This window comes from Terrapene carolina, unplaced genomic scaffold, assembly GCF_002925995.2.
Source record: "Terrapene carolina triunguis isolate 2854851 unplaced genomic scaffold, T_m_triunguis-2.0 Scaffold96, whole genome shotgun sequence".
NCBI lineage: Eukaryota > Metazoa > Chordata > Testudines > Emydidae > Terrapene > Terrapene triunguis.
The window spans coordinates 65473569-65499376 of record NW_020664447.1 but is presented as its reverse complement, the minus strand read 5'-3'; the positions used below and the strand labels follow the sequence as shown (position 1 = coordinate 65499376).

The 25808-nt window shown below is 40.2% G+C and overlaps 1 protein-coding gene across 1 annotated transcript in view; it reads left to right on the top strand.

Annotated features, from left to right (window-relative positions):
• Positions 1-25808, top strand: part of SEL1L (SEL1L adaptor subunit of ERAD E3 ubiquitin ligase) — a 52026-nt gene that overhangs the window by 7575 nt on the left and 18643 nt on the right. The window contains exons 2-14 of the mRNA XM_024202553.1: positions 3386-3423; positions 6134-6359; positions 10048-10215; positions 11637-11742; positions 14333-14495; positions 17782-17835; positions 17913-17972; positions 19342-19423; positions 20104-20258; positions 21489-21545; positions 23314-23382; positions 24159-24236; positions 25650-25712. Coding sequence (XP_024058321.1) covers positions 3386-3423; positions 6134-6359; positions 10048-10215; positions 11637-11742; positions 14333-14495; positions 17782-17835; positions 17913-17972; positions 19342-19423; positions 20104-20258; positions 21489-21545; positions 23314-23382; positions 24159-24236; positions 25650-25712 — 1319 coding nt within the window. The remainder of the gene's footprint in view (positions 1-3385; positions 3424-6133; positions 6360-10047; positions 10216-11636; positions 11743-14332; positions 14496-17781; positions 17836-17912; positions 17973-19341; positions 19424-20103; positions 20259-21488; positions 21546-23313; positions 23383-24158; positions 24237-25649; positions 25713-25808) is intronic.

Sequence of the window (25808 nt, the reverse complement as noted above, 5' to 3'; positions counted from 1 at the left end):
ATATTTACAGGATTGAAACTCTATCCTGGGAAGTAGTGACTCAGAAAAATGATTTGAGCATGTGGTAGATAATCAGCTGAACCTGAACTCCCAATATTATGCTATGGCCAAAAGAGCTAATGCAATCCTCAGATGCATAAACAGGGGAATCTTGTAGGAGTGGAGAGGTTAGTTTACTTCTGTATTTGGCACTGATGCAACTGCTGTTCCAATACTGTGTCCGATTCTGGTGCTCACTATTCAAGAAAGATGTTGATAAATTGGAGAGGGTTCGGAGAACAGCCACTAGAAAAGTTAAAGGATTAGAAAACATGCCTTATAGGGATAGAGCTCCTTGGGTCTATCTATTTAGATTAACTAAGAAAAAAGGTTAAGGAGTGACTTGATTACTAAATATTTGTTCCCCATGTAGGTACTTGTAGATTGTAATGTGCTCCTCAATCTAGCAGAGAAAGGTATAACATGATCCAGTGGCTGGAAGTTGAAGCTAGACAAATTCAGACTGGAAATAAGGTGTACATTTTTGACAATGAGGGTAATTAACCATTGGAACAACTTGCCAGGGGTTGTGGTGGATTCTCCATCACTGACAATTTTTCAATCAAAATAGAATTCTAGGAATTGTTTTAGGGAAGTTCTCTGGCCTGTGTTGTACATAGGTTGACCTGATGTCCCGATTTTACAGGGACAGTCCCAATATTTGGGGCTTTTTCTTAAATAGGCTCCTATTACCCCCCACCCCCTGTCCCGACCACACTTGCTGTCTGGTCACCCTAGTTGTACAGGAGGTCGGACTATATGACCACAATGGTACCTTTTCGCCTTGGAATCTATGAATATATATATTGCTAAAATATACAATGCCAATTAGCAATGAGGGGCTATCAGTGCTATTTTAAAATCTTTCTTTTAGGAACGTATTAACTGATATTTGATGATTACAGTGAATCTGCAGATGACACCTAAAGCTGATGTCCTAACCAGTTGTTGCCATTAAAAATATCCTTGTACTTGTAAAGCATTAAATAGTATTGTTAACATCTTCAGAGTGCTTTGCAAGCAGTTAATCCCATTGTATTGTAACTTGACCTTCCTATTTCAGTTTCTTCCACATCTGTAAAATGGGGATAAGTGATTTGCCCAAGGCCATAGAGATTGTCAAAGTCAGGATTAAAATGCAAGATGGGATGGGATTCCTGACTGCTAGTCTGTATTTAGAACACTAGGGCCATGTCTACCACGTATGTCATCAAAATCTATTGTTGCTTAGATTTTGCTGGCATAAGTGGTAGTGTGCACAGGGCTATGTTGGCGGGAGAGCTTCTCCCACTGACATAGCTACTGCTGTTTGTGGAGGTGGTTTTATTATGTCAACGGGAGAGCTCCCGTCGGCATAGAGTGGCTACACAAGCATTCTTACAGCGGCTCAGCTGCATCACTATAGTTGCTCTGCTGTAAGCTTGCTAGAGTAGACATGGCCTAAACTATACCACTTTCGAAAGTGAAGATGTTAATCTGAGTGTCCTACCTAAACTCCAACTGCTAATTACAGTCTGCTTCCTAATTTCCCCTACATTTTCAAAACAGATATTGAATTCTTCACTTTCTTACCTAAACTGATGTGCAGTTTTACTATGCGCTTCTAAACATCCATTGCATGTCACCATGAAGGTGCTGCACTCCAGTAGTGGGAGAAGTAATTGCTGTGTGTGAGATTGTGAGTTGAAAAGCATTATAGTCTGCTTCAAAATGGAAAATACAGCTAGCATTGCTCCTTTCTTAAACTTTTAAAGTGCCTTTATAATTTCCTACTGCCACTATTGAATCTGCCAGGGCAAGGCCTGAGTGGTTCAGGAATGAATCCTGGTACTTACCTTCCTGACAGGAAGTCAGACTAAGCAAAAGAGGGCAAGGAGCAACTTCTAGTAGCTGACTTCTAACACTGGCTATTGCGTGGCAGTAAACTGTAGTGGTTCCCAGATGGTGTCAATAGAATCATCAGAGCTGTGAAGTCAGTAAAATGTCATGTTCATCGCAGTTTCCATCACTTGTTTCAGAGCTGTTAGGGATAGAAAATCTGCAAATATTCAGCCCCTTTGCTGCAGCAGAATGTGATGGCCTTCTGTTGGTTTTCCATCAGCACATCTTTGCTTCAAAGGCAATGTGTGTAAGTTAATAGCAGAAATGTGTTTTATTCCACATGCTGTATATATAGCAGCCCTTAAGTGGTTAATATACTTAGCACTTCAAATAATATTTTGTGTTCAAGGTATCGAATAGCTATTATTTTATATAAAGCGTACCTAAATTGACGAAAGTAAGGTTTGTCTCTCTGAACTCAGCCTGTTCCATCTCTTCTGCAGCACATTAAATTTCCTGTTTTAAGGCTCTGCAATGCATAATCTGGACATAGTAAGGTGAGTTAAGGACAGACCAGTAGCTTTAACCTATTTGTCCTGACTCTTGGTTTAAGTGAAATATTCAGTGTTTTAACACACTGCTGTATTTTGGGGGGTTATCTTGTATTTTTGCTTGTGCAAGTTGTATTTTATGTTTAGGTATGATACAATGCTCAAGTCTCCTCTCATACTTGGGAAGGTCCCACATCATGTGTGACAACTCGAGACTCTTGGTCAAGGAGACTAGTGCAAACAAAAAATAAGAAAAGTTGTTTACAATAGAGTGAGTGTGTCAACTATACAGGACCTAAGGAAAATCAATATGAGAAATACAGGAGTCTACAAAACACATTTGAAGCTGCTAAAAATAGATCTATGGAACAATTCTATTTCCCTCTTACCTGAGATCATAAAAACAAACAAGACTATGCAACTGACCTGTGTGTTCTAGAGTTCCTTGTCCTTCTGCTGGCTTAGAGTCTAACAAATGCCTCTTTCCCCAGGGCTGAACAGGCGTTGACAGTTCCAGCCTGCAAGCAAAGAACAAAGTTTGGATCCTTGTATGGCAACATAATGATTTAGTGCCCTGATAACTTGACATTAGTGCCCTGATAACTTGACATTATTCTATTTGAATGAATAAATCTCCACTCTGAGGCTTTGAATATGCTGGCCTGATAAACCACATAGGCACTTTCTACCGAGAACCATTTTTAAATATATCTAACTAAAAAGGTGCTAACATGGTTTTCCTGGTCAATGCCTTTTGATGATTAAACTCTCTGGTTGGCAACTTAAAAGTTGATGCTTCTTAGCAATTCTAATTTAAATGCCTTTTAGATGTATGAGCAAACTCTAGAGCTCTAGTATATCTCAAAAGAGTAATGCTAAGCAATATTGTTTTGTTCTAGCTAACTTTATTGCTTTTTATTTAGGCAATAACACGTTAAAATAGCTTCTGAACTAAATTTTAAAATTCTTTACAGATGAAGAAGGAAGTCAGGATGAGTCATTAGAATCAAAGGTAAGCAATAAGTCTCACCAAATAACGCATTCCATTTTCTTCTCCCTCTTTGTGGGACTACTAGAGTAGGGGTTCTCAAACTGGGGATCAGGACCCCTCAGGGGGTCATGAGGTTATTACATGGGGTGCCAAACTGTCAGCATCCCCCCAAACCCTGCTTTGCCTCCAGCATTTATAATGGTGTTAAATATATAAAAAAGTGTTTTTAATTTATAAAGGGGGGGGGGGGCGCACTCAGAGACTTGCTATGTGAAAGCGGTCACCAGTACAAAACTTTGAGAACCACTGAACTAGAGCAAGGGTCTGAAAATCAGAACTCAATAGAGTCTGTTTAGAAACTGCCACGAACTTGCCATATGACCTTGGTCAAGTCACTTAACATCTCTGAACTTCAGCTCACCTCTCTGAAAAAAGAATATTTGTTACCTCGTGCATTGAGGGTTTAGTTAAGTAATACTAATAAAGACCTATGGAAGTATTAAAAATGTAGCATATTGAATTTAATTTAAGGAGATATCCTATCTCCTAGAACTGGAAGGGACCTTGAAAGGTCATCGAGTCCAGCCCCCTGCCTTCACTAGCAGAACCAAGTACTGATTTTGCCCCAGATTCCTAAGTGGCTCCCTCAAGGATTGAACTCACAACCCTGGGTTTAGCAGGCCAATGCTCAAACCACTGAGCTATCCCTCCCCCTTATGATGTAAGGCTACGTTTTAGTCACAGGTATTTTTAGTAAAAGTCATGGACGGGTCACAGGCAGTAAACAAAAATTCATGGACCATGACCCTCCATGACGTACTATATACCCCTGCCTAAATCTGGGGGAGGGGGAAGGGCGGGTGGGCGCATGGCCTGGGACCCCTGCTGGTGAGGGTGGGCACTGGCAGGCTCCCTACCCGGCTCCTCGGGTTCCCCGGAAGCAGCGACATGTCTCTCCCTCAGCTCCTAGCTCAGCACGCTGCCCCCACCCCAAGTGCCGGCTCTGCAGCTCCCATTGGCCAGGAACTGTGGCCAATGGGCAATGCGGGGGCAGTGAGGCAGTGCGCAGAGCTAGGAGCTGAGGGAGGGACATGTCGCCGCTTCCAGGGAGCCCCCCAAGGTAAGCGCCACCCAAAGCCTTCACTCCCTCCTGTGCCCCAGCCCTCAACCCCCTCCCAAATGCATCCAAACTCCTGCTGCTGCTGGGGCTGGGTGGAGGGGAGCGGTTGCCTGAGACTGCCCTAGCAGTGGCCAGTGCGGCTGTCCCAAGGGCTGCCTGAGCTGCGCAGGCAACTCCCCGGGCCAGCCGCACTGGCTGCTGCAGGAGCCACGGATGTCCCGGAAAGTCACGGAATCCGTGACCTTCATGACAAACTCACAGCCTTAAGCATAAGGAGAGCTGGTTTAGTGCAAAGGTAAGGTCATTTTCCCTTATAGTGCACTCTTGAAGCACCTTTCATCAAAGTGCTTTAACAAACACAAATTTAGCCTTACAGTATATCTGTCAGGTAGGTGATATACCTGTCTTACAGGTGAGGAAACTGAGGCAAAGAGACTAGGTGGGGTGAGTTATTTTCCACTTCTTTCTCCCTCCATATTTGGCTGTATTAGGGCTAAAACCCATCAATCTTCAATTCTAGTTCTTTGCTCTAAAGACCACTTGCCTTCTAATTTTTCACTAATATTAGAATATAAATGGGAGATTTTAGGAGAGAGGAAACAAAGACTTGTGGTCAGAGGGTGATAGACTTGAAATTTTGTTGGGAGCACTAATATTACAAAACTGATAGGACAAGTGAAGTCCCTTAGGAAGTTTTCAATTACGTGTAATAGAAAAGCCTGTTACAATTCAGATGCAATACCTCAAACATGGAGTCAAGAACTGTTGGTGGAAGACAAGACAGTACAGGAAAAGCTTTACCCTTGTAAGGAGAAATTTCAGTCTACTCAGCTGTTTGACATTAGGATAAAGGATTCCCCTTTAGAAAGCCTTATACAGTCAGCTCTCCACTAAACACTTGGGTCCATGTGTCCAAATTTGATTTTCCTGTGACTTGGGATAGTTTTTTCTCTTAAGTACAAAGGGAGCTAGTCTCCCCTTCTGCTATACTTCCAAGACTGTAGTTGAGTGCCTTAGCTTTAAACAGGTCATTCCAAATCAGCACAAATGAAGCTCCATTTTTCACATAAGCTGAAGCGATGTACACACAATCTGCATGAATGAAGAGCAACCAATTTTGTGAGAGAGTTTTGGGATATCTCAATTGTGGAAAGAGGTTTTTTTTTTTGTTTGTTTGTTTGTTTTTTTGTTTTTTTAAAGAATTAAAGGAGAAGTGGGGAATAGGGGCTGAAAGAAACAATTCAACACATTTACTTCTCACTCTTGAGTTTAAGATAACATATTAAGTTCAAAGCGACAAAGAGTCCTGTGGCACCTTATAGACTAACAGACATATTGGAGCATAAGCTTTCGTGGGTGAATACCCACTTCGTCAGACGCATGTGACACATGGGTATTCACCGAGGAAAGCTTATGCTCCAATACGTCTGTTAGTCTATAAGGTGCCACAGGACTCTTTGTCGCTTTTTACAGATCCAGACTAACATGTCTACCCCTCTGATATTAAGTTCAGTTTCCTGGTAGGCTTCATAAACTAAAAAGGGATAGAAATTGAATAATAGTAGTCAATGAGCGGACTAGTCTCCTAAATTCTGCTCTCTTCTTCTCTAGACTTCCTTGCCTTCAGAAGAACAGGTGGGGGACCACTCCACAGGAACCCGTGTTGTGGCAGGTCAGATCTTCCTTGAGTCAGAGGAATCAGACTCTCACACTGAAGATGAAGAGAGCTTTAGGAGCCAAGAAGAGGAGAAAGGGAGCATGTTGGAGGAGCTTAACTCGTTTGAAATGTCAGACCTATTAAGTGAGAACTTGGAAGATGTAGAAATGCAGAAACCAGGTAACTTTGCTTGAATTCTGCAGGCTTCATAAACCAATAGCAAGAAGCAAAATCAATCTGGAAAAAATTGGGAGATTAGTGGGATCCAGAAATAATCTTCACTTGTCTCTGTTGTCTAACTGAATAGAGGGTTTCAGAATGCAATGGTCATTGCAGCCTTAATTTTCCCTACTGTAATGTTGGCTAATACCTATATCATTTACTTCAGATGCATTTTAAAATGTTTTCCATAGTTTCTGTTGATTGCACAGTATAAGAAAATTCACTCAAGTTAGTGAGAGTGCCTTGCTCCTTTTTTGTTTTTAACAATTTGTGAATGGAGAGAACAATCCAAATCCTGAAGTTCTAACATGAACATGACTCATATCCTCTTACTTTGAAGTACAGATTATGATCTAAAGCTTTTCTCTCCCCAGAAGCAGTCACTTTTTTGGCCTGATTATAGCTTTGTCCTATGGGGAAGAGGGGAAAGACTATAAGTGGTCGTTTTGTTCTGGTAGTTGATTGTATGCAGGTTTGAGTTAAATTGAGGAGAGTGGAAGCAAACTTTGACACTGAGGCAACTTTGTGCATTGACAACCTCTCAGGAGCTGTAGGGCAGTACCCTATTTCATATAAACTAGGGTAACTTTTCAAATAAAAATACACATAACCATGCCTGGTTGTTCTCAGATCTTCCAGGAAAACTGAGTAGGAATTGCTTTTAAACTCATAATGAAAAGTTAGAGTTCATCTGATTAATATCCTTGCCTTGCAGCTGGCATTTGGGTATCCCTGACATAGGCTGATGTACATAAAAAGGAAACAACATTTTTAATGTGCCCAGAGTAAACTAACTTTTACTCTAACCTTATGGAAAAGGGTGATTGAATGGTAACTTAATGTTTAACTCAACACTTTGTCTCTAGCAGTTCTTTTCATATGCCTTTTCACAAATGCAGATTAGCATGGTGAAAGGAAGCAGTAATTGTGCAGAACTACCTCCTAATAATATCTGCTAATCTCCACCAGCTCTATACGCTAAAAAAAAAAAAAAAAAAGTGACTTCCTATAAAACATCAGTAGCCTCTTGCTAATACAAAATGCTCTACACTTTTCTTGAGCACTTGTATATGTTGCTGTAGGTGAGTATGACATTGTACAGAGATGAAAGATGTTAATTAAGTGGAAAAGTGAGTAAAAAGACATTTTTAGTAGTATAAGCAATTGTTGCTAGCCTTCAGATTCAAGCATCATGTTTAGTCAGCCAGGCCTCTTAACTGAAGGTGAAATTTCATTAAGGTACTTTGTATCTTCCCATCATAATGCCATGAAAGGGCTTTGTCTTCACATTGTTCAAATCTGATCTGTAAAAATGCCTCAGCTGGTTGCCTGGAACATTCCCTACTATAGCAAGATAGCTGAATCCCAGACTAGACTGTGTGCAGCCGCTTAAATTGTCACCTGAGTAAATATGCTTATTAGCCCATAGCTGATATCTTAATATGTATAAGTTTATAAATAACTTCATCTTATACTTGCCTCTCATACAAAGTTCATGGTTCCATTTTTCTCCCGTAACAGCACTATCACAGTGTATGGACTGTAGCATCTTGCATTCTTTTAGGTGTTAGTAAAAACAACTGTATGTGGGAGAAACAAATACTGTGCCTGGATTTAAAATAAAAACAAGAAGGTGTGGTGGGGGGAAGGAAATGGGATATGGCTAGCTGAATGTTTGACTACTAATATCATAGCTATGCAATAAGGTGTGAGAGAGGCAGTTGTGAACTAATGCCACCATCTAAAGCACTGCATGATTTGCTTGGTGCATTTTATGTGTTTGTTATTTGCCTTCCTCTGAAGCATCCAGTATTTTCCACTGCTAGAGGCCAGGAACCAGACTTGATAAATCCAGTAATTTGATCTGGTATGGCAAATCCTATATTCATTGAACTCTAGTCTTGGCCTGTAAAAAGCTGTTGAGTTCCAAGAAGGTGAACTGATGAGTGGAGGAGGGGGAAATGTTCATTGCTATTGGTTCATATGAAACCATCATTTGTCTATTTATGCAACTTTGAGAGAGAGAAGTTCTTTACCAGAGTTTCAGTTTTACACTACATTTACCCAGCAGGTGCAACCTAAGCTGACTTAATTTTTTTCCCCTTCACTGCTATGCTATGTCACCAGTACTTAAAGACCTTTCTAACTTCATAGACTTTAGCATAGTGTTATGTGAAACCAGCTTAGGGGGATAATGCTAAGTAAATTTAGGATTCTTATAAAAAGTGAATGAATATTCTTCCATAGCTTTTTAATTAACATGGTTATAAGGGGGAGACACCAAAAAAGTAACTTTAAAACTTCCCCTTGGCATGGATTTTGTCTGTTATTATTTTGGAAGGTCTGACAATTTTTTCCAAGTTCTCAACAGGGCTGATGCCAAGGTGCTGAGTTTGTTGGTCACTTATTGTGGACATCTTTTAGTTCAGTACTTGAGCAGGTGACAATAGAATATACATGTAGTCAGTTTAATTCTGCAAACTACTCCAGGATTGGCAGTTACTTATGACTGTTGTGCTAAGCCCCTGTGCCATAGGTGCTGGAGCTGGCCAAAACTGTGTGCATATTCTGAGGAAAATCATTTTGCCACTAGTTAGTGTATACTGTTGGGCAAGCAACTAACTTGCTCATATGTCATTGTCTTCCCAAAAATGAAATCTTTGGAATTGTCCAGCATAGCAGTGTTCTTAATAATTCTAGAAGACCTGTATGTAAACAACTTTAATTTTTTTTATAGAGGAGACTTAAACCATACTTATAAAATAATGTATCTTTAAAATATTATTGACACCACCAAGCATTCAAAAATCATAAGTTGGGCTCACTTTAAAAACAAAAACAAAATTTAAAGTGTTTTATCACTTTCTAGTTTTTGAGCCTTCAGGGGGTCATGTTTTCAAGCTTTTCTCTCTAACCCTGAGGACTAGAAACTTACGTTTTTGTTTAAAGTAAAGTTGAGTATCTTTTATTCACGACTCCAGGAGCTGGGGGTTTAATGAAAATACCGAATTGTGAGACTCACAATTTAATCATGAGAGTTGGCAGTGCTTGTAAAATTAGAAGCTTTAATGAAAGCTAATAGAAATGTTGTCCATTTTTTAAAAATCCATAAAAATTCAGTGAGATTTAGATCTAAATATTTCCCTATGATGTTAGAGACTCAAACTGCAGTATTGCGCAAGTTAGTACATGAGAACCGACAATCAAACTTCCTAAAACCAAATGTCAATCTAATCAGTCTTTTTCATTACCCTAGCTGAGCAAAGTGCAATACAGGAGCAAGTAGTATATGGGCACTGGAAACTAAATTAGATTTTCAAATTCTAGCTTTGATATCTTAAGACTTTTAATAATCTAAAACCACTAATAATATAGTAAGGATAACATTAAAATGTGAATCTTATTTATCAAATATGTCCCTTTTTTATTTCCCTTCTTTATAGTGTTGCATGAATAATGAAACTGCAGCTTAATGAGTTTGTCGTAGTAAAACTCAAAAACCTGGCGTACAGGGAACAGTCCCCTGTGGTGGTGAATAGTTTGTTTGCTACGTGTGTGTGAGAGACAGACTTTAACTTGGGGAGAAATCATGAGAGAGATCTCATTCCTGGTGGTTGGTTTGTTTTTTTTGTTTGTTTTTTTTCAGTTTTAACAGCCATCGGAGGCACTGCAGACAGTGAGCCCTGCCACTTCCCCTTCCTGTTCCTGGAGAAGGAGTATGCAGAATGTACTGCTGATGGGAGGGAAGATGGCAGGCTTTGGTGTGCAACAACCTATGATTACAAGAGAGATCAAAAGTGGGGCTTCTGTGAAAGTAAGTAGCCAGATACATTTCTATTTTCTTTCATCAAAGAATATTTACTGAGCTTAATTGTCTCCTTATCCCTTGTGAGCAAGTGTCTCCATAAACATAAGGTTTGCACAGTAGAAGTAATGGGAAAGGGAGAGCCATCCTAGTGACATAGATAGCTGTTCCCACACTATCATGTGGTACTCCCATTTCCTGGGCTCATGGAAACTGAAAGTGACCTTAATGGGTACAATTTGAGAGTTACATGGGGAATTCACTGTATACTTCCCATTGAAGTCGGTGGCTTGCTGCACAAATATGACCCTTTTGTCTCTTGCAGAAAGGAAGCCAAAACATGTGTGTTCGAGGATATTTTATCTCTTTTATCCCCACCTTCCGGGAGGATGATTTGAGCAGCATGGTGATAGCAAAATAAATGAAAGACTAGGCAAACGCACAAAAAAGGGTGGCTATAAAAACCCAACAGCCCATTGAGACAACTTTCTCCCTCATTGCCAGCACAACCTCTGTATCTTGTCTTGCAGTAACAAGATCATGTGTAGGGCCCTACCAAATTCATGGTCCATTTTGGTCAATTTCACGGTCATAGGATTTAAAAAATTGTAAACTTCATGATTTCACCTATTTAAATCTGAAATTTCAGGGTGTTGTAATTTGTAGGGATCCTGACCCAAACAGGAGTTGTGGAGGGATCACAAGGTTATTGTAGTGGGGGTTGCAGTACTGCTACCCTTACTTCTGCGCTGCTGCTGACGGCTGCACTGCCTTCAGAGCTGGGCAGCTGGAGAGCGGTGGCTGCTGGCTGAGAGCCCAGCTCTAAAGGCAGAGCTGCCGTTAGCAGTAGCGCAGAAGTAAGAATGGCATGATATGGTATTGCCAACCTTACTTCTAGGCTGCTGCCTGCGGAGTTGGACCCTCAGTCAGCAGCCACCACCCTCCAGCCGCCCAGCTATGAAAGCAGCTGCGCAGAAGTAAGAGTGGCATGGTATGGTATTGCCACGCTTACTTTTGTGCTGCGGCTGGTGGGGTGCTGCCTTCAGAACTGGGTGCCTGGCCAACAGCCACCACTTTTCGGCCACCCAGCTCTGAAGGCAGCGCAGAAGTAAGGATGGCAATACCACGACTCCCCTAAAATAACCTCACAACCCCCCTGAAACTCCCTTTTGGGTCAGGACCCCCAATTTGAGAAATGCTGGCCTCCCCTGTGAAATCTGTATAGTAGAGGGTAAAAGCACACAAAAGACCAGATTTCACGGGAGGACACCAGATTTCACGGTCCGTGACGCATTTTTCATGGCTGTGAATTTGGTAGCGCCCTAATCATGTGGCCAGGGAAGAATCTGCCATGAAGGCCAGCAGAAACAGACGTTTAAGAGACCAGCCTCTTGCATTTGATTAAACCACTTATCTTTTTTCTTTTTTAGCTGAAGAGCAGTCTAATAAGAGAAGACAGATGCAGGAAGCAGAGGATGTTTACCAGACTGGGATGAAAATCCTTAACGAGAGCAGTAAAAAGGCACAGAAGAAAGAGTAAGTCCATGCTTGAACATTAACATAGGTCTTTCTTGGGAGAAACGGATGACTTGGTTTGGTATGATGTCTTGTAACCAGGAAACAGCTTAATGAGACACTGGGTTTTAGACTTGAGTGATACTAGAAGTTATAGAGTTCATTTTATATAAATCAGTCATGTGGCATTGAGAATAAATGGTAATTGGAGAACATTCACAGGAGCAGAAACTCATGACAGCTTTCTTTGAGTAGATCCACAAAAAGTAGCCAGACTTTTTCTAGCACATGTTCAGATAATTCTAACAACGTTCATTGTGCTGCTAAGCAGTGCAATTCTCTACTTCAGCACAACAGCCATTGTTTGTTTTTCTCCAGCCATGTAACAAGAGCTGGGCAGGAGGAATCTGGTTTTTTTGGGGGTTTTTTTGTTTTTACACACACAATTTCAAGATTTAAAAAAAAAAAAAACCATCCTATAGCAGGACAAACCTAAAACCTTTTGAAATCTTTAATGAAAAACAAGACACCCCCACCCCCAGCAACAACCTGAGTAGCCAATATTCCAGTTGTTAAGGTGCTCACATGAGATGTGGGAGACCCAGGTCCAAGTCCATGCTCTGCCTGGTGAGTCCTTAACCACTTGTCTGTGGTTTCATTGAAGCTGCCATGTTTACATGAAAAGTTTTTGACAAATCAGCATTTTCTGAGTTAAAAATCAGAAAAAGACTTTGTCAAAAAATTCCTGGCCCTCTCTATACCTTACCTATACTGAGAGCATGAATTGTAGACATTTTTTTGTTGTAACATGTGGCACCTGCTTAAGCAGCAGAGAGAAATATCTTAAAACAACCCCTGCAGGATTTAACAGCTGCCCTGATATGAACTCTAAAAACTCAAATCTGGATTCATTGACATTTGACATATCCAGTGCGTGTTTGGCACCTTTGACTCTCCTCAAATCTTTTTCCCTTTCAACTCGGGATCCCACTGACTTCTTCAAAGATTAGATTAACAAGATTCAGTAGGACCTTCTCTACTGTTGCTTGGTTACCATGAAAGCACTATATATAACTGCAAAGTATTGATTATATTCTCTGTACTAGCTAATTAACTCAATTACTACAATTTAGTTTTGTATAACATAAATGAATAAATGCAAAAGAGGAAACCAAGGAAGAGCAAGGGTGAGATGAAACTCTCATTCTGCTCAGTCTGGATTCTTTGTGCTCCATCCATCTAGTAAATCCAGTTACCACTTCAGGTCTACTCATGACAATGTCTACTTCAGCAGCAATGTCAGGTAGTTCCGACTTATTGTAAATACTATAAATCATGTGTATTACAGTAACATCTAGAGGCCACATTTAAGATCAGGGCCTCTTGTACTAAGGCACTCTACATAGACACAATAAGAGACAAAGACCTCCAAAAGTTTAGTTTGGGCAAGATAGAGTGGGAGAAAGGAAGCATTATTCCCACATTACACATGGGAACTGAGGCACAAGAGGCTATGTGATTTATCCAAGGTCATGCAGGAAATCTTTGACAAAGCCAGGAATTGGACTCTGAAAATCTGGTTCCAGTACCTTATCTGTAAGATCATCCTACCTTTTGTGCTTTAAATATTATAGGAATTAGTAATGGTGGTCTTTCAGTTTCAAGTCACTATACTCCCCTTTCTAAGGATATTAAACATAAGGCTACAAGAGAGTGGTGCAAAAGAAACCAAAATGGAGCCTGAAGCATAAAGATTTATTTACAGGGGAAAAGGAAGAAGTCCAGAGAATGGGAAGGAATTTGGAAAGCAAACAAATAGGAAAAAAGAAAAGTGAGACAATTTCCTTTAAACTCTTCAGGGTAGTTTAATATCTTACACAGATTAAAGTATACAAAACAAGTTTTTTTTATACATTAACCTGTGTAAATGATACCTTTTGGGGAATCAGTGAAGAAACCTTTTGTCTATATTTCAACCATGGATCTTGCAAAATCAGCAAAACTAATTTAGCAAAAAGGCCTTTTCCCAAAAACTTCTCATGGTTAATCTGGCCACTTCATTACAACAATAACTACGTAATCATTTTAGCCCAGTATTTGTATGGAATCCGTTGGTGCTTTTAGTTTAAATTGATTTAATATTGAAGTGAATCAAGATAGTTGAGCTGATGCCCTCCGTTTTTTCATGTGACCTATGAAACCATTAAAAAACAGTGGTGATGGTAACTTTACTTTTGTCACTAGATCCTATGTCCGGTGTCTTCCATTACCAGAACAACAACAGGAAAAAACCTCTATAGTGAGCAGGTGTCTGACTCTGTGAACTGTTAAAAAGGCTCATGAATAATATTAATTTATATGTTAACAATGTATGTGGAGGATTGTGAACCCATGGATATGCTCTTAATTTGGGTTTAATCATGTGAGGTTTTGAATATTATACTGTGTTTAAAAAGGAAAATGCCTGCGAATTAGGTAGTGGTAGATATAGAGTGGCAATTAGGATGGAGTGAGGCAGTGAAAAGTTTCCTCTGTACCTTTTAGCTTTACTGATAGAACTTGTTTTGTTTGTTTAAAGGTGACTAAACCTTTAATTACATTCTTCTTTAAGAGCATATCAGTATCTTCTGAAAGCAGCTGACATGAACCATACCAAGGCAATGGAAAAAGTGTCTTATGCTCTATTGTTTGGGGATTACCTGAAGCAAAACATCCAGTCTGCTAAAGAGCTGCTTGAGAAACTGACTGAGGAGGGATCTCCTAAAGGGCAAACGGTATGTATGCTCTAAAACAGTGGTCTCCAAACTGTGGGAAATGCCTGTCTAGGGGGGTGCAGAAGAATGTTTGGGGGGACGCAGCGGGGCCTGGGCCATTCCCCCTGGGGGTCAGGGAAGGAGCACCACTCAGTCCCACTCTGCTTCCAGCTCAGCCCCGATCCAGCCGCGGCTCCACTTCCAGCCTCAGCTGCCGGCTCCTGACCCCAGCCATGGCTCCCAGCCACAGCTCCGCTCCCAAGGGGGCACGGGCAGATTACAGTAGGGAGGCACTGCTCTAAAGGGAGCTTTGTTTAGCCTTCATGTTGTCAGCTTCAGCAATGACCAAGGGCTGGATGAGCCATGAAGACTGACCTCCCGTCTCACCTCTAGAATGGGATGAGGAACGTTGATGGGGGAAGCTGACTCTGCTTTTCCTTGGGCTATAAATGTTCTGTGGATAAACAGGACTTAAGTCTCTTGGGCTGCAAACCAGCACCTTTTTTGCTCTTAAATAAATCTGACATCTAGAACTGATGTTTTGACTTAATGACGTTTAGAAGGAAATATTTATTTATTTTAAACCTATGTGTAAGTAGCGAGTTCTGGTCTGCTCATCGCTTTAACTATCTGCCAGCTTGGGTGTAGGTCAGGAAAATACAGGCAGCTACAATTTGAAGACTTTAGACAACCAAATATCTTTTTAACTTCTGAGTCAATGGCCCGGTGTTGTTTGTTTGGCTATGGGATTTCCATAAAGATAACTGCTGATAGTTAAGCTCTTTCAAGGTTATGTAGGCTACACTGGGAATTTGACAACTGTTGGATGAAACATAATTGCCCTTTTAGTCACAAACATACATGTTTTAAATGTTCTAGAATTGTTGACCTTTGGTTTCAAAGGCTGTAGGTATCAACACAGAATTTTCATTAAATATTTACACAAACACTTTATGCAAGGTGCAGATACCTAATTTTGAAGGAAAGCCTCATCCTGACACCTTAGACTTTAGACTGAGATGTTTTTTTCCCCCTCACACGTCTCTCCCTTAATTTCTTTTGTTGCCTCCATCCACTTCCACTTCCTCACACACACCTTAATGTCATTAAAGTACCTGCTCTAAGTAGGAGGCTGAAAAATATTTTTTGTAGTTTTTGTTAAAATGTCTTTTATAAAAATATACAAACTTCTGGCAATGGAATGGAACGCAGCTATTCCTATAAATATAACCATGTACATATACTAATCACATTAAGTGGGATTTTTTTTTACTAGTCTAAAGGAATTATGCAGTCTAAACATATGACCAGTAATGTATTACTTCAAAGATATCTTGCCCCATTCAAGTAAACTCCCTCACTCCACTCCATAACCTAATTCAACCCCTCCTCCTGGGAAAATAAAGGAATCTTGGAGCATGCTGTGTGAAGTTCATTCTCTTAATATCCATGTTCTATCATACGAGTGGAGGTGATTCAAAGGCTTGTTAGCAGCACTGAGGTTTGTTTGTAACTTGTCTAAAGGATAGGACTATTGTTTGAATGGTTGTCTAAATGAGTACTGTTCCCCTTCCCTTACTCCCCAGCCCTGCATCTGCAGCTCTGAATATCTTGAGAGCAAATGACAAGCAATAAAACTTTTTCAGTGACTGTTATGGTGTAGGGCTGCTGAGTACTGGAAATTTCAGCAGGAACATTTGTATCTTCTTTCAGTTACTAAAGACTGTCTACAAGAAAGAATTCTTGAGGGAGAGAGCTAGTGCATAGGCCCCTTATTCACCTAGCACAGGGTTCTCAAACTGGGGGTCAGGACACCTCAGGGGGTCGTGAGCTGTCAACCTCCACCCCAAACCCTGCTTGCCTCCAGCATTTATAATGGTATTCAATATATTAAAAAGTGTGTTTAATTTATTAGGGGGGTCGCACTCAGAGGCTTGCTGTGTGAAAGGGGTCGCCAGTAAAAAAGTTTGAGGCCCACTGACTAGCAGTATTCATACTGCAGTACCATCACAACCATCTACACTGGAGGTTTTTAAGTGGAATTACATATTAGTCTTCATTCCAGGACACACATGTTTTGATCGTGGGTACAAATGTCTGTAGATTAGTATTTGTAAACCTGTTGGCTATCCTGTCTCCACAATTTCAGGCAGTGAGGTCCAGATCAAGACTGATGCATGATTCATGACTTGCCCATAGCTGTGTTACTTCTGAAATCCTGTATGCAGCCATCACTGATAACTGATCAGCTGGTGTGGCTACAACAGACTTCTGGTTTTGGTGGAATGATATTAACTGTTCACTGTAGGTGAAGTCTCTTGATTATCCTAACATGTCAAACTGTGGAAGTTAGCTCTTATATTTGTGTGGGACACTGTATCTTCTGTGTTCTCTCTCTGCTGGCCCACACAGCTGTACCAGGTGGCAGAGCTAGAGCAGTACTTATTTTTGTTTTTTCTTCAGAAAGTTCTAAGTGTCATAACTAATTAGATTTACAGTCGCAAATTATTACTGCCCAGCAGCAAAACTGATCATATACAAATAATGAATTAGCTCAGCCAACCAGTAAATTAAAGCAACACACCTGCCCCCAGGAATATACACTCAAACTCTGCCCTGGCCGGATTTATGTCAAATAGATTTTGCAGCATACCTGAAAATCCATCAGCTCTGGGCTGTTTTGAACCAAGGTGGGGAGAAAGTTCCACAGTCCCAGAGCCTTCTTGGAGAACACCCTGCTGGCAGCTCCTTCTCTGTATAGAACTTAATTTTTTGTGTAGAGCATTGAAAATTAAGTAATCCTTGCAAAACACTCCAGGTGAGAGAGAAGTTATTTCTGTTTTACTAATGAGGGAACTGAGGCATAGAGGTTAAGGTGCTTGCTTAAGGCAACTCAGCAAGTTTGTCAGTCATTATTAGATCTCTTGAGTCTTTGGCTTGCAGCCCTACGCTCCAGGGGATACTAGACAGCATTGCCTCTTCTAGAACATAAGAGAAATCCATGGTAGCCTACTTGACCTTGGAGAAATCATGTACTTTATATTTAACAATAAAACATGTTGCAGCTGAATTAGACGTGGGGGTTCCCCAAATAAAGTGGACTTTTTGGTCTGCTTATATGCACTCAAGTACCTGTTGTGTTTTCCGGGTCACTGCAGCTTCATAGCAGTATAGGTCTCTAAACTGTGACAAGTCCTTTTTCTTGTCGTTATAAACATATTTACCTTTTTTTTTTTTTTTTTGTTCCTAGTCTACAAACCTAATCCTAAAACTTCCAAATATTAATTGACTTGTATTTTTATTTCAGGCTCTTGGATTTCTCTATGCATCTGGTCTTGGTGTTAATTCCAGTCAAGCTAAGGTAACTGTCAAATCTTCACTTTTGCTTTTATTTCACTTCAGATGCAAATGATTAAATATCTTCTATTCTTATTTTAGGCCCTGGTTTATTACACTTTTGGAGCTCTCGGAGGAAATCTTATAGCGCACATGATTTTAGTAAGTGAGATTTCATAGGTAATACACAGAACTAAAGTTAATAGAAATGCTCCTTTTTATCTAATTTTATATCTCGATTTTTAAGATCATGAATGTTTTATATTCTCTTAAAAGTATAGGTGCTCAGTTTTTAAATACTAGAGCATGTGTATACAGTGCTTCTTATTGCCTACCCATTCCATTACGGTTTAATACATAGCTTCCACCTTCTGTGGAAGGTTTAACACTTAGGGCTTGAGTCTCCTTTCACAACTGTTTTGTCCTTATTTATCTCCAGGGATTTTAATGAAGTTACTCCAGAGTTACACTGGTATAAATGAAAGGAGACTCAAGCCCTTAAAAACCAAAGCAGGATCTTGTTTTTCTCCATATAAAACACACAAATAGAATATGGTATAAAAATGCAAAGCCTTTAAACAGAATGTGTTAAATTGTTGCTCCTGAGGCATCAAAATCTGTTTAGTTGTTTTGTTTGATTTAAAACACAAGGCTCATTGACTTCTCTTGCATTCATTTGTAGTGCCCTACCAAATTCACAGCCATGAAAAACACATAATGGACCGTGAAATCTGGTCTTCCCTCATGAAAACTTGTCTTCTGTGTGCTTTTTACCCTGTACTATACAGATTTCATGGGGGAGACCAGCATTTCTCAAATTGGGGGTCCTGCCCAAAAGGGAGTTGCAGAGGGGTCACAAGGTTATTTTAGGGGGGTTGTGATATTGCCACCCTTACTTCTGCTCTGCCTTCAGAGCTAGAGGGCCAGAGAGTGGTGGCTGCTGACTGATGGCCCAGCTCTGCAGGCAGGAGCGCAGAAGTAAGGGTGGCAGTATCATACCATGCCATCCTTTCTTCTGTGCTGCTGCTGGCGGCGGCTCTGCCTTCAGAGCTGGGCTTCTGGCCAGCAACTGCTGCTCTCCAGCTGCCCAGCTCTGAAGGCAGCACCGCCACCAGCAGCAGCGCAGAAGTGCGGGTAGCAGTACCGCAACCCACTTACAATAACCTTGCAACCACCCCCCCCCCACACACACACACACACACACCTCCTTTTTGGGGTCAGGACCCCTACAATTACAACATCAGATTTAAATAAGTGAAATCATGAAATTTACGATTTTTAAAATCCTATGACCATAAAATTGACCAAAATAAATTTGGTAGGGCCCTATTCATTTGTGTTAGGAGTAACTGGCTGACATCCGAAAAATCCTTCTGACCTTATATTTAACAGTACGTCTAATCTTAAGCATTTCTTCTGGTGTGAAAAGTTGATCAAAGTCACACAAGTGCATCCAGCTATTTAACTGCATAAAATGTCCAATAAGTGGCTGTATAACAACTGATGGTTCCTTGCTTTTGTATTTCTGCAGGGTTACCGGTACTGGGGTGGGATAGGAGTCCTTCAGAGTTGTGAATCTGCTCTCACTCACTATCGACTTGTGGCTAATCATGGTAAAAAAAATTCTTATTAACGAAGGAGCAAATCTAGAATTACCTACAATATTTGTTGGGGCATACTTCAAAATATTTAGAATTTTATATTCTTATACTTCCATTAGTTGAACATACTGGTAGGTTAGCTCTTACAGATATTGTAGACCAATTTATGATAACTTTTTCCATGTATAACCTTTAAATTTAAACTTTTAATTCTAAAGGATGCCAAAGTACTTCACAAATTGATATTCCCAGGCAGGATTAATCTTATAAATTAACTGATCTTTCTAGAAAAACTTAATAGATTTTTGTATTTATTTCAAAAATATCCTTCGAATTCTGGAAATTCAGAGTTAATGTTGGTTGTGGAACCTAAACTGTCTTGCATTGTGCACCATCCATGTACGGCAGAGTCACAACCAAAACTGTCTACTCCCCTTTATCACCTGCCTACAATACACAAAATCATAGTATAACTAGTTTGTTCTTGAGAAATACTTACTCTAATGTACAGGCTTATTTGCCCAATTTATGGGATCTGGGTGGTTGTTTGATTTCAATAAAACCAGTCTTTTTGGTGGTGTGCCAAAAATGTAGCACTCAGTTGAAAGTTGTCTGCAAATGGCTTACTTTATATGTCTTAGTATGTTAACTTCATGTTGCTTTCCTTGTTCTTCTCATCTTCTTGTCACCAGTGGCTAGCGATATATCTCTGACAGGAGGCACAGTTGTGCAGAGAATTCGCCTGGCAGATGAAGTGGAAAATCCAGGAATGGCCAGTGGGATGCTGGAGGAAGATTTGATTCAATATTACCAGTTTCTAGCAGAGAAAGGAGATGTACAAGCACAGGTATGATCAGTGTGACACGATGGGGTTGGACTCTTCCAGAGGCTGTTGGAGCAGTTGCAAATGTGTGACGCTCTCAAGAATCCAGTTTTTTCTCTTACTCCCAGACCAACATGGTTACTAGAGCTGATCAGAAATTTTTCACTGAAACTTCTTTTGATGGAAAAGAGCTTTCTGATTATATATTTGTTTTATTAAAATTTTCAGGTATTTGTTGAGAAACCAAAACATTCTTGGTTTTCAAACTTAATTCCACCAATAAAAATTGACGAACAAAATTTTTCTTTTTTTTATTCCTCTTTTGATCAACATTCTAATGGTTGCTCTCCTCACACCCTGAGGAGGAGAGAGCTTTGCAACACTCCAACTCCTCTGGCCAGTTTAGGAGCAGAATTGGCTGTTCTGGAGGGAGCCTTGGCCAGAAGGACTGTCACAGTGCAGGGCCTTCAGGACAGAGGAGTAGAGGACTGCTGAGGGCCTTGGAGAAGAGACCAATATCACCATAGTTAGGTATCTTGTCTGTGGTTGTAAGGTGGCTAGATTTAACTAGAAGAACTGTTGTCTGTAACCATGAATGTTCTCCATCCCCCTTCGTTGCTGTTCTCTGCCTCTGTTCGGTAGAACCCAACAGAATTCTACCTAGCATTACATTAGAAATGTTCACCCTAAGGAATAAACATGGCACAACACTGGAGTGGCCTTTGGACCAACAACATACCAACCATGTAGGGCAGCAGTGACACAGTTAAGTAGAAGCCAAAGGATCTTTGGTGGAGTTCAAAAGTGATCTTGCAGTGTTATCTGAGATGCTGTAGTTAATTCTTGTAAATATATGGAAATACTCCATTCCTTAGACTGCTGTGTGGTCACTGACGGCAAATAATCCATTGCATGTAAAACTAATTGTTTTCAGTCAAGTTAGTGGACAAGTGTCCACCAAGGTAACAAATTCAAAGATGTTCAATCTTTTTTTTTAAATCGTAACAAGGATCTTAAACCTGGGGGAGCCAACTCATTTGCTTTAATCACCCTTTTGCCTCAAACTGTGGTGGCTACTGAAGTAGAATAATTTTGTTTTCAAGCTTAATTCCTTTAATCTTTATCTCTGATAAATTTGGTATGCTGTTTGCTGTGCATGTGATTAATTTTCTCAATTTGTAATTGTATTGCTTGTGTATAAAGCTTCTGTATACAGGGGCACACAATGCTTTAAGTTTTCATTTTATTTTTCAGGTTGGCCTTGGTCAGTTACATTTACATGGAGGAAGAGGAGTGGAGCAAAATCACCAGGTACCCATTTTATGTCATTGCTGGTATTTATGCCCTAGTGATAAATATAATGATTTACAAGAGAGTAAATTGTCTAGTCCTCCTGAAAAACTAAAACTGTTGTCTAAACGTTGACTTGATACAGCAATTGTGACTGGCTTTCTTAGCAAATTGAATGCACTATTCTGATTGGTAGAAGGACCAGATTATTTCCCTGCCCCACATTAGTTGAAGACATTGGAGATGAAGTCAAAATACATGGCGCAAGATTCCTGTACATAAGAGACAACAGACTTCATTGCACATCTCAGTGACTGAGCTTTTGCATGTGTAAGAGGCTTTTCTTGGTGTGCTGATGCATAGTTTTGAAACTAGAATCTGGCCCATGTTGTTTACAAGAATTGTTGCCATACAATAAATGTACTCTTTCATGGCTGAATAAACAGCAAATGGATGTGTGGCTTTCAGTACTGCCAGGTGTTCACAATTCCCAGCTCAGTGCGGGGTTGGCTTATGCAATAGGAAGAAATTGGTTTGCTGCAAAGGCAGGCAGAATTTTTAAAAAGCTTATGAGATGGTAAATGAAGAGCTGGTGCAACTCAGACTCAGAGTGGGCATGTCATGAAGATGATTATTCCAGACTAATTCCCAACAAGAGAGTGAATGAAGTCTGCAGTTGTCTTTAAGTCAACTTAAAACAAACAAACATCCTTTGTTCAGCATTGGTTTTGATCCATATGTATCGTTCAGACTGGGCACAGTCTGCACTGAAGATGGAGGCAATTTGAAATACCTAACATGCAGTTTTGTGACTGCCAGAGTGATCAAGTGTTCCCACTCGCCTCTCAAGTATCAATCAAGAATTTAAAACCAAGAAGGCCTCTTAGAGCCAGCAGCTAGTTCTGGTCAAACTGAACTTTAAATTTAGCCAACTTAAATGAGCTTTCCCTATTGACATCAAACAGTCCTGGTATTCAGCTCAGAATAGTACAAAATAAGATCTAAATATCTACCCAGACTGGAAAACATCCTATAGACACACATGTCCCTGCAATTAAGTTTTTTGGGATGAGTTAGGCTAGGCTAATAGGGCTCAGCTACATAGACTGCTCACAACTGGAAAAATGAGGCATCGCCTCCCTAAATTTTGGGGATATGCCAGGCCCAGAGTGGCTGCTGGTCTAGCTATGCAAATTATGTGGGGGAAATCTCCTATTATGTATATTTAATCATTCAGTTGACTTGGGCAAAATATCTAATTAAACAGCTCCTGTTTCCCAATAGTGACACTCAACTTTGTGTTAAAATCTTGGGCAGGATTTTGGCCATTCTGTGCTTAAAAATCGTGAGCCATTCTGCAGATAGAGGAAGACCAGGCAGGTTTCATGCATGGCAGGTTGTCCTCAGACATTGTGTGCAGCCTTTTCTATGGCAGCGAAAAAAAATGCACCTGGGGGCAGTGCTCTCAAAATGTATTATGGAAAATGAATTATAATTATAGAGTGAATTTACCTTATGCAAGTGCCTAGAGAATTCATCTTCTGAAACAGGTTGATATGAAGCTGCTTTGTAAATTGAAATGAATGGCATTATTTCTGACCCCTCTTGCTAACTCATGGCATGCCAAGGGATGTTCATCTTCATGTTGGAACCTTTACTGTACATCGCAAGCAATATTTGGTAATATACCTGTTACCAATGGAGTGTAATATAGAATCTACAAACACTATTTGTTTATGGAAAGGAAAAGCTTTTATTGACTAAAATACTTTTGGATTCTTTCTCACAGAGAGCATTTGAATACTTCAACCAAGCAGCTAATGCTGGTAACTCACATGCCATGGCCTTTCTAGGAAAGGTAAGACACAAGTATTTTCCAGAGCATGCAAATATGGATGACTGTTTCATTGGGGGCTGCTGGGTACTCTCCACTTTTTGAAAATCAGGATGATTATTTAGTTGCCTAATTAAAGACTTCAGCTCCTCAATTAGGCATTCATTTTAAAACAAACAAAGCCTCTTTAGAGAGACAAGGAGGGTGAAGTAATCTCTTATTAGACCAACTTCTGTTGGTGAAAGAGAGACACTTTTGAGCTACACAGAACTCTTCTTCAAGTCCTAATGCTTTAGAGGAGGGTGTAAGAAACTTCACAATAATCTGTCTCCCTGAGCAGCCACAATAATACAAGAGTGCTAGCTCTGCCTTATTGACTCCTAAGCCTTTCCAGCATATTAGGTCTATGTGTGTATGGTATACACTACTGTTAATGGAGCAATATGGTAGCTCAACTTTTTCCAGAATGCCTTTTGATGAAATACAATAGTTTCCCATAACAAAGCCTCCTAATCAACATCATCTTATTGGTTAAAGAGCAATTTCTTTTCATAGATGTGTTTTTCTTTTATTTTTAAAAGACAACTATTTAGCCTTAGTCTAAAAACACATCTTTTCTTATCTATACATGTTAACATTTGCACTAAATAGAATTTTTTTGTATATTTTCAATGACAGCCAATAAAAGAAATGGACATGAATTCAACATGGAAAGTTAGTCGAGGTTCTTCACTTCTCCCACTTAAAACTAAACTATGCCCCTTTCTTAATTAACTGTTAGTTGTGCTTTTGTCTCCCAGATGTATTCGGAAGGAAGTGATATCATACCCCAGAGCAATGAGACTGCTCTTCAGTATTTCAAGAAAGCTGCTGATATGGTATGGGGGTTTTTTTGTTTGTTTGTTTTTGTTTTTTACTCATGAGTTAGAAATATAAAGGCCATATCTTCTGAAAGGTAGATAGTGATTGGTTCACAAAAGTCTCCCTTTGACTTCATTTTTTGTAACTTAAATAGCTAAAAATTCATATGTAAAGTACTTTACAAACATAGACTGTTTCATAAAACCTAAAATTAATCTCCTGACCACAGTGCTTCGTGGAGTCTGCTCAATGTAACAGGTGCAACAATTCTCTTATGACCTGCAACTATTGATTCTGTTTTAGATGTTTAAATCCCATCTCTGAATTTTCCCTGCAGTGTGTGTGGGGTGTGTGTAGTCTTCACTTACTCTCCTAAATGGTTGTATAGCAGAGCTGTAAATTAAACTGACACTGTGTTCTATCATGGGCTGCAGTTTTTCTCTTGTCCATGCACCATATGCTTTCATTTCCTTTGATAATATGTTCAGATTATCTCACTGAGTTTTAAATACGAAAGAAGCTTGAGCATTTAAAATGTTTATTTTATGGGAAGATTAGCTTGAGGCAGAAGTAGCTTTTTGGGAAAGAAATACAGTGTATGTATAAAATGTGGTGAGAATGCAGTTCTTTGGGTTTTGGGATGAAGTGCTAGTACTTTTCTTGCTCTTCCATGCCCTGCTAGATAACTAATGTTAGCAACTTGATTACTGCTTGAATTTGTCAAGATACCTGGGGTGAGATTCTCACTCCCTTTCCAGACCTTTTACACCACTCCAGCACTTTTTACCCAGCGTAACAGGATCCTAACAGCCCTGGCTGGGGGAGAGTCCCCCCAGTGCATGCACTGTGGAAGACAGCTGTGTAAAGCTGCCTTCAGAGGAACACTCACAAGCCCTGGTGTATGGAGATGGGTGTTGGGCAGAGCCATAGCACACAGTGCCTTAGAGATTCTAGGCAGTGCTGTAGGCCATAAATTGACCATTCCAGAGAGGTTGTCATAACTTAGGGCCCCAAGGCTATTTGCTACACCACGGGCCCCTCCAGTCCTCAGAACAGCCTAGACTCAGGAGCACATAGGTGGCTGAAAGCTACCTTAGTGCCACCTCCCCTTGGCCTGCAAGTTCTGTGCTGTGTCTATGAGAGGCACAGCACAGGATCTCACTTCTGGTATTGGGCATACCCTAGTTTTCTTCTGAAATCAATGGAGTGGTAACAGAATAAGGGTAGCACAATAGGCGCCAAGGAGAGGCTAGCACCATAGGGCTTAAAGAGGTACAATGACCTATTAAAGAGTTTATGAAAATCTATTAATCTTCAACAGTAGCTATCCTAGAGGGAATTAAAGGACATATTAAAGACTTCGGTAAAAACTTGTAGCCAGGTCCCCCACTTTTTTCCCCTCCTTAAGTGTTTTTTTCCTTTGTTGTCAGGGCAATCCAGTTGGACAGAGTGGGCTAGGAATGGCTTACCTGTATGGAAGAGGAGTTCCAGTGGTAAGTCTGAATAGTATCTTTTCAGTCCTGATCACCTAGTGGAAAAACCAGTCAATTTCTAAAATACCTGGTTGGTAGAAAAGAATTATGTGTTAG